Raw genomic sequence first — 12,169 nt, 5'->3', positions numbered from 1 at the left:
ACTGAAATAAACCTGGCTTATTTGGTAAACTTGTTTTATGCAGCACCCAAACAACAACAATAACATACTATTTTTATTATTATTATTTGACCAGGTTTATGCATTTGTTTGTATACCATTTATACATCATTTGTATATCAAGTTTGTTAGGCATTATTTTCATTTTCACAATGAATGAAACTGTTCCTTGTGTTCTTCAGTAAGCGGTAGTTTAAACTCCTGAGCAGTAGATGGCGCTATACCTGACTCCTGAATTCTCTTCTGTTTGACCTTTCTCTCTTTCTCTGTAGAAAGCGTGCTTCAATGACATTCCACTTACTGATGTAAGGAAGCTAGTGTTAGTCCTGGGGAAGGTATAGAAATGGCTTTATATGCTTTATTTCGATCTATGAGGACAGAAGTAGTCAAGGTGGGCTTTGTCTCATTTGTCATAATTCGACTGGATGCTGTAGAAGTTATGATGCTCTTTGCATGACTGACTGTTTTGAACTGAAATATTTGGCTTGTTATTCAAATAAAGGCGTGTTTTAAATAACAGATGACAGTATTTCTATTTCGGTTTCCATATTGTAGCATCATTAAATCATGTGTCATATTTCTAATGTGTTGTTCATAGGGATGTCTCACTCAGCACGTTCAGTCTCTCTACTCCAGCTGCCCGAGTTTAGCAGCAGATAAAGCACTTCTCCTCAAATTACGTAAATCTACGGGATACACCTTCATCAACTGCAAAAAGGCACTGGAGAAATTCCACAATGACATTACACAGGTGCGGGCCAGTATTTTTTAAAAGATTGCTTGTAAAAAGAATCTTATGTGAAAGATCTTATATGGGTAGTTGACAAATACAAATTGGCCCGTGTCCCCTATGGTGTGACAGCAAAATACTTCACATACAAGTGGACATAGTGGACATCTTTGTCATAGTTATTGTCTTCTTTTATATATAATTATAGAATTTAGATGTGCATAAAGTAAGGGTGTGCCTGCACATTGTAAGGATGAGCTAATTATGATTTGCAAAATTTGATGTTTGTAGGCAGAAAGCTGGCTGCATGAACAAGCCAAAAAAGAGGGCTGGAGCAAAGCGAGTAAACTGGAAGGTCGAAAAGCCAAGGAAGGGCTAATTGGTGTCATTTTTGGTGACAATGCAGCTGTCATGGTTGAGGTGTATTATCTTGTCAGTCTTGCCTCACAATGTGTAATTTGGTCGCCAAAATGATGCAGTGTGATTGAACTAAAATGTTTTTCTTTTCAGGTGAACTGTGAGACAGATTTTGTGGCGAGGAATGAGAAATTTCAGCAGTTGGTGAAGGATGTTGCTTTGTCTGTAATGGCTCATAACATCAGCGAAAAACAGACAGGGTATATTAAGGTACATGCCCTTTATTGGCATTTTCAGAAATGTGCATTTCTTCTTCTGTAACCCCTGACTGCTGATCTGTTTCCTGACTCAGAGTGTGCTGTCTTCTGAGGACATTAGTAAGCTCCACGTGCCTGAGGGACCCTCACTGGTAGATCAGATAGCCTTGACTATAGGTGAGATATAGCATGATATATCGCATGTGAGTTTGCCCTTCTACATTATATTTACTTTTGCTTAACTTTCCTGGTTTATCTATGATTTCTTGCTACTTAAAATGACCCAAAAAAGTATTTGGACAGTTAAGCCAAGATTAAAAATTTATAAATGCACACTAACGTTCTGAATTTATGGGTCAGTATTTTTTTTTTTATAAACAATTCATTTTATTCTGTAAGGATGCATTTTTACTGAATTTGAAATAAATGCAGCCTAGGTGAGCATAAGAAACTTCTTTTAAAAACATCAGAACATCTTACTGATCTTACTGGTGCATAAAAAAATATATACAATTACATGATGTGATTATATCTTCACAACATGAGTTACACAATGTTGGTGAGCAATTTTAACACACCCTGTCTATATCTCCTATTAATTAAATATAATAATACAAATAATTTTCCTCATTCTCATCTCATTTCTCATTTCAGTATTCTGTTTTTTTCCCCTTCAGGACGATTAGGTGAGAACATTGGAATGCGGAGAGCAGTATCACTTGCTGTTCCCTCTGATTGGCACATTGGCTCATACGTTCATGGGGCAGTTCCTGGGCAGGTTGGCATTGAGATGGGACGCTATGGATCGCTAGTTGTGTTTCAAGGTGGACCTAAGGATGGGACAGACACACTGGGAAGGAAGCTGGGGCAACATATAGTGGGCGACGCACCTGTTTCTCTTGGCAACATGGAAGATATACCATGTGGTGAATCTGAGACGAGACTTTTGCCCCAGACCTTCCTCCTAGATCCCAAATATACTGTGGGACAGTACCTGACTCTACAGAATGCACATGTGCTAGACTTCATACGCTTCCAGTGTGGAGAGAGCACCAGTCAGGACGAGTGAACAGAGCTGTTTTGAATGAGAAAATATATTTCCTTAAAGGATAAATTTGTCTCATCAGCTTGGTTGAAAATCATGTTTTCAGTATAAAATTCAGTGTAAAATGTGTAAAATATCTATACATCTTTATTTGCCATTTTTAACCAAAAACAGGATCAGATCATATCCATGATATCTCTGCCTGCACCCCTCAACAAAAATTATAGTTTATTCATGAAGTTAATTAAGGAAATCAGTTGTAAAGTGGTCTAATAGACATTGTCGTTTTGACACTGACATGTTACTGGTTAAAAAAAAAAAAAAGCCTCAGATGGGTGAATCTGAACTCCTATGCTGGTTCCAGCACAAAAAAATAAACGTTTTGCGATCTGAAATACGGATGTCATTGTTATTTTGTCAGGTTTTGATTTTACCAAATACCAAAGTTTATAGAGAACCTATTACGCATGTGTGTAATCTAGTGCTTTACTGCCACCTACTACTGAGTTTAATTTGCCAGAATAATTATCTGTTTATTCTGTTACTCTGTGTATTCCTTTTATTTTACACCTTTAACCCTATGATTATTCAGGTAGGGTAAGGATAGTCAAATCTAGTCTAAACCATGCCCGCAGGTTGAAGTCCTTCAGGACTAACGTAGAAGACTCTTGTGGTTGTTCTTGTTTGAGGCTCAGTTTGTAGTAATAAGTTAAGTCTCACAAGAGGCAATTGTAAAAATGGTAAAATATCTTATTGGTTAAATACAAAGCAGTTAAAGCAAAAATAAACTTAAAATCAGCTAATATTCAAGTTCTATAATCAAACTCTAAACAGCAATATTGAAGATGCTGTTAAGTGTCCCTTGATAGGGTATCAGGTGTCCTTTATGCTTAATGCAGGCTGCATCTGGAGAGTGATTTACTCCTCAGACTATTTATTCTTTTTGAGTAATAAGGTAAGACGGATGTTGCAACATGCTCTCTTCACCCCTGTGTATCCTCTTGTTAACGTTTGTGGTTGATTACAAAGCATCAAACTCAGAAACCTAACTTTCACAACTGTTGCTTATGTTTCCTAACAAAGCAAGTATTTCAAGTGCAAGCATTTTTATATTAAAGCATATATGGTGTGAACATAAAAACAAGCAAATAACAACAATGATAGATGTAAATAGCAATATCAGTATTTAAAACAGTTCTTGTATTAGATGTGCCAATACCCGTCCTGACTGAAACTTTACTGCCATCTAATGGAGTGCACAATGTCATGTGCATGTTTCTAATAATTTCTTTGAAGATATGTTCAGAAGATATCAGACTATGTTTTAAAAGACATGCATTGTAATCAATACAAATTACATTATTGTGATTTGTTTTTATTAACCTGGTAATGAGCATATAACTTATTTCATATTTTAAAGGTCAGTTCTTAGATCTTTATGTGGGTCATCTTTTTTGTCAGCTTAACCCCTCTTACAAATAAAGGTTCTTTATTGGCATCTATGGTTCACAACATTTAGCATCCATGGAACCTTTTCATACACAAATGTTTTTTTTTTTTTTTTATAGTGGAAGAAGGTTCCTTAGATTATTAAAATTTTAAACATAATGGTTCTTTTAAGAGCTGTTCACTGAAGTTTCTGTAGTTCTATGGCATCACTGCAAAAACCTGTTTTGGAACCATATTTACTTGAAATACCCTCTAAGATATTAATTTAATATTTTAATAATGGCACATAGGGATGTTCATGGTTCTGTATTGTCACTAGTGTTTTAGGAAATCTGTCAAACTGAATATAATAATAATAACATTAATAATAAACTCTAATTATGAAAAAAAATACAGACGTATATTACAGTTACAAATCTATTGTACTGTAAAATATAAATGAATATTTGATGATAATACTAATTTTATTTTTAAATTAAAATGTACAATAGGCCTACTAATATTTATGTATTAAATGAATCACTTTCAAACATTCAAATCATTGAGCTTTTTGTGAAATACTGGTGAAATGCAATATTATGGAATGGGTGAGCAGTGTTGGGGTTTGTTTCTTATGTACTGGGACGGCTCTCATGTTGCCATGTTGAGAGAAATCGGGAGTAAGTGCCGAGGCGTTGTGTGCGCTGTGTGAACATGATGCTGCACCTGCACAAAAACAGATTGAGTATTCCACAAAATGAATAAAACAGTCAGATGCAAACTCAGAACATTATACAAATCTGCAAAAATTAAACATGAGACAAATATCACTCAATCCCATTTTAGACAGGACGAGAAAAGTTGGCACACCGCAGCTCCAAAAGTAGATTTTTTTTAATGTTCTCACCAAAGGTGACTTTTTTTATTAACCGATGTCTTTGCTGCTGACATTCGATGATTCAATTCAACCATACTAAACAAAAATATCACATTTGTGTTTAATTTTTTTTGTTTTTTTTATTGCTGAATAGTGTTGAACTTCCTTCTTCTGCATCATATTCTTCATGCAATTTGTTTGAGCTGTGCCCTCTACTGTACAGACATGAATTTACATTTCCTTCAGCCTGAGGCGTATTCATTTCACTTTGGGTGTGAAAGGAAAGGGCTTTTACATTTGTAAAATAACTTTTTTACATTAGAAACAAACAAGCAAGCCTTGCAGAATTATTCATCTATTTAAATAGCCGCAGCTTTTCACCTGTAGCTCAAACAGTACTAATGCCAAGGTCACAGGTTCAATTCCCAAGAACAGTAAGAACTTATTTGAAAGCAATATAATTCCCTGGCGATGCGTAAATGTTCATGTTCAATTTACCAATTCCTGCATGCGTTTGGGAAACCTACATTACGGTATTCAAAGCTCCTTCTATTGCGCACGTAATCCTGACACAACGGTAATGACAGGAGAGGGAAACCAGCGCCCGCACAATTCGATTGGCCGATTCGGCTTGCATAGAGTTGACATGACGTCATCGCGAATATAGCGGTGTAGCAGAGAGTGTTCGCCCATACTGTAATTCACGCAGCGCTCGCGCCGACGCTCCATCCTCAAACACTGCAGTCATGGTAAGTGCATTATCATAGCCAGCATGTCTCAGTTTCACTACGATGCAGGTAATGCCTATTAGTCATACACTCGGTAGGTTTACCGATGGCATAACGTTTATTACCTCAATCATCTCATAAGGTATTTAAGCCATCCAGCTATGCTGTTAGTCCGACATCTAATGCATTCAATATTAAAATGTGCTTTGGTTTGCACTGAGTGTTTAATTTTGTAGGATAATCTTAGTGTCCTTAAATAATGCATATTCCGTTTTAACGCTGATCTTCTCTGTCGCCCTCATTATCCTGGCATGGACAGTCTGACTTCACCGAGGATCAGATTTGTGGTGAGTAATAAATGTTGACTATTTAAATGTTATGATGCTATGAATTCGTCGAGTTTATATAGTTGCGTTTGTGCTGATGCAAAATAATAAGCGTAGGCCCGCACATCAGTTGCACTGGCTGACAGATGTGCAGTTAATGCTTAGTTCTCAGAAGAACACACGATATGGTGTGTGCATGCTGTGCTGTACTGTACCTTATGTCCAAATGCAACGCATAAAAATAGACAGTAGGTTTATTTTATGTATCAGTTTCTGGTGCTGAAACGCTGAGGTTTAAGTGCAGGCAGTTTCCAGATGCGTCGCGTTTGAAAACACCGGAAGCTGTTGCAGTGGAATGTGTAGCTAGAGACAAGGACATACATAAGGAACATGAAAATTCAAGAAAATATTAATAGAATATGGCCTTTTTTACATTTGTTTTAAAATGAAACCAGCTGAAGTAGCGTAGTATCATGAGCTGTTTTTTTTTCTCTGATGGTAGAGGCAGCCCAAGCTTCTTTAGTGATCACAGAACTCACTGACTCCAATCTTTTAAATTGGTTCACTGAAAATATTCGTTCACTGACCTCTTTGTATTGCATTGCATTTGCTCTTTTACATTGTTATGCCCGCAGAAATGGTAAAATTATTATCTATGGTATTTCTACTAGGACGTGGCGATATATTTTGTGTTATGAGTGAGTCATTAAATCATTCACTCAACCGATTCCTAAGCATCTTACAGTAATTTGATTATGAATAAATGAATGAATGCATGAATCCTCCACAATAAGATCCCATGCATTTACTAAATTGATTTCATTTTATGAAAATTTTAATTTTATTCATTTTATAAAGTCGTTCATAAGCAAAACAAGTCATATTGCACTTTATTAAAATGTTTGTGTTAACATATCTACTAATAGACATCAGACATAGTGTTTAGGCATCATTCCTTCTCACAAATAACACATCAGATTTATCACTCCTCTGTTATGAACTGCTGTGTTTGAATTTTATCAGGCTAATAAAAACAACAATAACAGCAAAGATGTTCAATTACATTTTAGTTCACTAAATTGTCTATGTTCTTTTGTCATTTAACACATATCTAATTCTTTTGTTTGTCTGTTATGTAGTATTGCTTGTTGTTTATGAAAAAAAAACCTCACACTAGACAGTAGAGTACATAGTGTATAATGAGTAATTTGGGACACAACTAATATTCCTATTGATGTAGTGCTTGTTCTCTTTTCTGCCCATATATGGTTAATCACAGTAAGTGTGTGTGTGTGAAGTTTGACTCAGGGCAGCCCCGGCAAGCATTGCATTCCTGTAAGCTGCTCAAAATGCACAGCAGGAAATCATTTTAAGTTACAATGTTTGAAAGCTTTGTCCTCTTCATTTAAAGGGATAGTTAGCGTTGTTCAAAACCTGTATGACTCTTGTCACTTCCCCTGATCACTAAGCTATGCTTGTTTACATTCAGTCAGACAAAAGCAACGCTTCTCATTTAATCAGTCTAAATGCACTCAGATAGTAAGTGTGTGTGTGTGTGAAGTTTGACTTAGTGCGTTGCATTCCTGTAAGCTGCTCTGCCAAGCACTATGATAGTGATCTCAAAGCCTCAAGCAATAACTAGAACCTTAATGATTTTAGATCGTTTAAATCACATTAGTTTAAATCACATTAATTTTTTTCGCATTGCCATTTGCATTTTCAGTCCACATAACTACAAATAAACACTCATTCTCTCACTAACAGAGTTTAAGGAGGCCTTCCTCCTGTTTGACCGAACAGGAGATGGGAAGATCATGTACAATCAGTGTGGGGATGTGATGCGTGCTCTGGGGCAAAACCCTGTCAATGCTGAGGTCCTCAAAGTCCTGGGCAACCCCAGTAATGAAGGTTAGGCCTTTCTTTTGCTGTTATGATTCAAGCATGCCTTGTCCTGTATTATTTGCTAAAAATGCACAAAATGCACAGCAGGAAATAATTTTAAGTTACAATGTATGAACGCTTTGCCCTCTTCATTTAAAGGGATAGTTCGTGTCCTGTATGACTCTTGTCACTTCCCCTGATCACTAAGCTATGCTTGTTTACCTTCAGTCAGACAAAAGCAATGCTTCTCATTTAATCAGTCTAAATGCACTCAGACCCACTTCAAAATGTCCTACTGATTTAATCTAGATATATCTGTATTCTCCACAGTTGTAATTATAAAGTGATTATTTTCTTCCTTTTATTCTCAGTGGGTTAAGATGTTGATTTGAATAAGAGTAGCGAATTTTAATGTCCTTTCTCTCAGATATGAACATGAAAATGCTGGACTTCGAGCAGTTCCTGCCTATGCTACAGGCCATCGCTAAGAACAAGGAACAGGGATCCTTTGAGGACTTCGTGGAGGGGCTGCGGGTGTTTGACAAAGAGGGAAATGGAACAGTGATGGGTGCTGAGCTTCGACATGTCCTTACTACACTGGGTAAAGAGTCACGGCCTCTTTTAGAATGATATTACAGTAAAGTACAGTACTATCTTTCTTTGATTATTTTGAAGGTTTCTTCCACTTTACCTTTAACTTAGAATGCTACTCTTTCTAAAGCTGCTTTAGCATACTTTTATAAAGAGTAACTATTATGGAAATAATATGCTTTAAAATAATTTGCTTAAGTACAGTCTGAATGTAAGGTTTTTAGAAACTTAATTGGACTTTATTTAAATGAAAATGTATTATAGTTTAAATTTATATTAAGTGCAATTAGCTGAACTGTAGAGTGCTGTATTTGACCCACTTAAGTAGGTGTTATTACTTCCATTTTCTTTAAACATGGGCTGTGAATGTACTGTCAGGCAAGCATTTATGGTAAACTAAAATATTATGTCATTTCTATTGAAACATTTGTAATGATGAATTTGCAAATTAGTACATTTAAAATGTATTATAGAATAACACACTACAGTTAAAATGATGAAGTACTTTACATGTACTTTAGTATGTTAGTCAACATATCAAATATGTGTACTTCTGTAATTCTTGATTTAAAATGTACCTTGAAGTGAAAGTTTTAATTTGACATTAGTAACAGCATACTTACGTTTGAAAGATTTTAAGTATACTTAAGTGGCCTTTTATTTCTTTAACATTATATTATCTATATAGTACTTTTTGTAACATATTTTTAAGTGCACATTCAATACAGTTAAGCACACTTTCTTCACAAGGGTACACATTATAATAAATTTACTGACTCAAATCTCTGATTCGGTGCATTTTTAGTTTAACTAACAGGTAAAATATTTAGAAATAAAACCCACAGATATTTTTGAATCATAAAATTTAATTTGTATCAAATGACACTTTTTGTTGAATAAAATATCAGTCCTTTCAATCCCAAAGAGACTGACCCACCAACAAAGAACTGGAAGAACCTTGCGGTTGTTTTCCTTTTCTGAATTTAATGCATTTTGCCCGTGTTTTATGATAGGTGAGAAGATGACAGAGGAAGAGGTGGAGACGCTCTTGGCAGGACATGAGGACGCTAATGGCTGCATCAATTATGAAGGTACAACAATCACATATGGGTCTTTTTTCCTTCTCTGAACATCAAGACTACAGTAGAAGTTTTGAAGTCTGTATTTAATCCATTTGCCTTTCCTTCCGACAGCACTTGTGCGCCACATTATGGCTGGTTGAGGAGAGGGTACGGATGGTCCTCAGTTTGTTTTTACTCATTCTTGTCTCCTGCAGCTCCCTCTCTACTGCGCCCCTGGCTGTAGCGTAGCATGTAGCATTTCTGCATGTGCATAGGCACGTCCTGACTCCCACTGTTGCCATGGTGATGCTAAATTTGCTCTTCACCCTGATGCCAACTTACCCCGAAACAACCCATTGCCCTTTATTCTGAAATACAGTGTTACAACTTCAATATTGTATATTCAAATCCATTTTGCTTGCATTAGTTCTAATAGGCTACATACACATTGCAGCAAAAAGCAGTTATCAATCAACTTAATATGCTCTGTACACAGATTTTGGTCATTTACGTGAGTGATAACTAATTCATCTCTGTTTTTAGATGTGATTGTCACTCCTAAATCTCTGCAGTGTGTATGCAGCCACAGAATATATGGAAGCTGATGGTACTGTGAAAGAAAAATGACTGTCAGCATCATATTAAAGGTTAAAATGGTGCCAGTGTAGTAGATTCGGGCTGAGTTAAAAGAGTTAAATAGAGTTAAATTTGTGCGAGCATATCATCTACTATGGAAAGATATCAATAAAACAGCAAATTCAATTTAGTCAAGACTGTTATTAAATCAAATTGCAAGCTTGTGAGTCATAATCGTAATCAAATCGTGGAAATTGTGTAAACACCCAGCCCTATCCTTTATTTTTGAAATCCTGCTGTTACCTTAGGAGGCATTGTAAAGAGGTGTATTGTTAATTCTAGTTTCCAGTCCTGTCACATTGCTGTTCCTGCTTTCTATCTCTTTTGTACTTGTGTATTTATCTGTTCTCCCCATGCCTATATATGGTATGCTAACTCATTCAAATTTCCTTTAGGCCTGGACAATCTCCTTTTCCTCCCTTTTTCCTTCAAATCATCCCAGGGCTTCTGCATTTCACCTCCTGTGTTTGCAGGGAAATGTTACTGAACTACACATGCAGTGCGCAGTTTTAGTATCTGTTGCTGTTTATGGATCTGGAATTTCTAGAACTTAATGTGTTGTGTCCATGGCAACATTTGCTGATCTGCTGGGTTGAATTTTCTTGGATCACTGCCTCATACACTTTTTTTTTTCTCTCTCTTTTACAGAACTCGTAAGGATGGTCATGAGCGGTTGAAGAATTCAAAGAAGTTTATTTTATTTTTGTCCGTCAGGCCCCCCATTTATGTGATTCTTCATTTCCATATTAGCTTTTTTAGTTATTTGATCTTTTTTTTTTCCTTAAGTGCCTTTTATCATGTTTCTGGAGAATTATGGCTCAATTCATTCCAAAAACTTCCACTGGTGTTCATAGGTTTGCTTGAATACCTTTCAGCCATTGCATTCATTCCATCAATTATTGTATTCAGCCCCTATTCGTCTTAAACTGTGAGGGACATTTTGATTGGCTCTTAATGTATTTTTTTTTTTATTAACCTATTGTCTAAATGTTTGTTAGTCATTTGACATCCCTCTTTATTGTCTGCTGTGCATCATAATAAATATTCAGAATGATCTTTGATTTTGTTGATTTGTCTTTATGTCAGAGCTGTGAGTGGGTGTATGTGTGGGAGAGTATGGGTTGCCTTGTAGGGCATTGTTGTACCAACCATGTCCATTTTAGTATAGTTAACTCTCTCCCAGTAAACATAATACAAGACAATACCAATTTAGGAGTACATGAAGGTGCTTGAATGTGTTGGCTGGGGAACCTGGTGCTGCCTAGATGTTTTAATGGTCCTGTGTTTACTTTATAAGACAAGTGGCCTCACTAAACAAACCCTAAAGAAAAGGACTGTTTAGACTTCAATGGTATGTATAATAACACCTTGTGATTCTAACAGTATAGTTAATCTGTCGTTATTGTTAAGGCCTGTTCATAGCACACCATATAATGTTAAAATGGAAGCCTGTTTCAGCCACAGAATTAAAGAGATATACATTATAATACCTTTATCGTGTGCTATTGTGGATGCTAATATAATTTTATAATGTACTGGTGTGGATGCTAATATAGTTATCGTTCTTGGTATAATGGAGTGGTGGCCAAATTATCAGAACACTTGGCATATTTAGGAGGTCTCAGTTGTTTTTGTTGAGTTGGCCATTACAATAGGCCTACCCATAAAACAAACTACTGGCGGAACTGCCTGCGATGGAAGGAATCTGCTGGAATATTGAAAATGATGGACTAGCCCCCTCAAAGCAAATTGAGCAAATTTGGGGTGAGTTGGGAAAATAAACTGGACAGACTTATTGTACGTTCAAAGGAAAGCCTTTGGCTTGAGTTGCAGAAGACATGGGATAACATTAGTGTTGAAGTTCTCAGGAAATATATTGACACTATGCGCTGCTGTAATTGCTGCAAAAAGTGAACATACCAAATATTAAAGTTAAAAGTGGATAAAAACGGTACGACTCACTTCATCTGATATTTGTTTTGCTCAGAGCAACCATCTGCATGTTTAATGAACATTATGAAATGAAATCATGTTTTGGAGGCAAAAAGGTCAATATTTTCAGATCTGTCAGGTGTTCTAATAATTTTGGCCACCACTAGCTTACATTTTGTTAAGTCTGAAAGATAAGTATTGCCAACAAGTGAATGAATGAATATACTGATTAAGATTATTTACTGATAATTCTGCTTTCTGCCCTAGTATTATTTTTCCTCCAAGTTTAAATTGGGCAAATT

At 36.0% G+C, this 12,169-nt stretch overlaps 2 protein-coding genes across 3 annotated transcripts; both read left to right on the top strand.

Annotated features, from left to right (window-relative positions):
- Nucleotides 1–281: 281 nt before the first annotated feature.
- LOC306844718 (elongation factor Ts, mitochondrial-like) lies at nucleotides 282–2,802 on the top strand. Its single transcript, XM_079377069.1, has 6 exons — nucleotides 282–409; nucleotides 617–769; nucleotides 1,040–1,168; nucleotides 1,259–1,375; nucleotides 1,458–1,539; nucleotides 2,040–2,802. The coding sequence occupies exons 1-6, from the start codon at nucleotides 362–364 to the stop codon at nucleotides 2,429–2,431; spliced, it is 921 nt and encodes a 306-aa protein (XP_079233195.1). The 5' UTR covers nucleotides 282–361; the 3' UTR covers nucleotides 2,432–2,802.
- A 2,533-nt stretch (nucleotides 2,803–5,335) lies between these two features.
- On the top strand, nucleotides 5,336–10,995 carry LOC306844723 (myosin light polypeptide 6-like). 2 transcript variants are annotated; one of them, XM_079377079.1, is made up of 7 exons: nucleotides 5,350–5,461; nucleotides 5,760–5,787; nucleotides 7,531–7,674; nucleotides 8,075–8,248; nucleotides 9,252–9,329; nucleotides 9,432–9,467; nucleotides 10,584–10,995. In XM_079377079.1, the coding sequence occupies exons 1-6, from the start codon at nucleotides 5,459–5,461 to the stop codon at nucleotides 9,458–9,460; spliced, it is 456 nt and encodes a 151-aa protein (XP_079233205.1). In that variant the 5' UTR covers nucleotides 5,350–5,458; the 3' UTR covers nucleotides 9,461–9,467; nucleotides 10,584–10,995. The 2 variants fall into 2 exon arrangements, with proteins under 2 accessions (XP_079233204.1, XP_079233205.1); XM_079377078.1 differs by lacking the exon at nucleotides 9,432–9,467 and having other exon boundaries at nucleotides 5,336–5,461.
- The last annotated feature ends 1,174 nt before the right edge of the window (nucleotides 10,996–12,169 follow it).

This window comes from Barbus barbus, assembly GCF_936440315.1.
Source record: "Barbus barbus genome assembly, chromosome: 25".
In the NCBI taxonomy this organism is placed as follows: Eukaryota; Metazoa; Chordata; class Actinopteri; order Cypriniformes; family Cyprinidae; genus Barbus; species Barbus barbus.
Note: the sequence above shows the minus strand (reverse complement) of the source record. Positions and strands in the feature narration are given on the sequence as shown.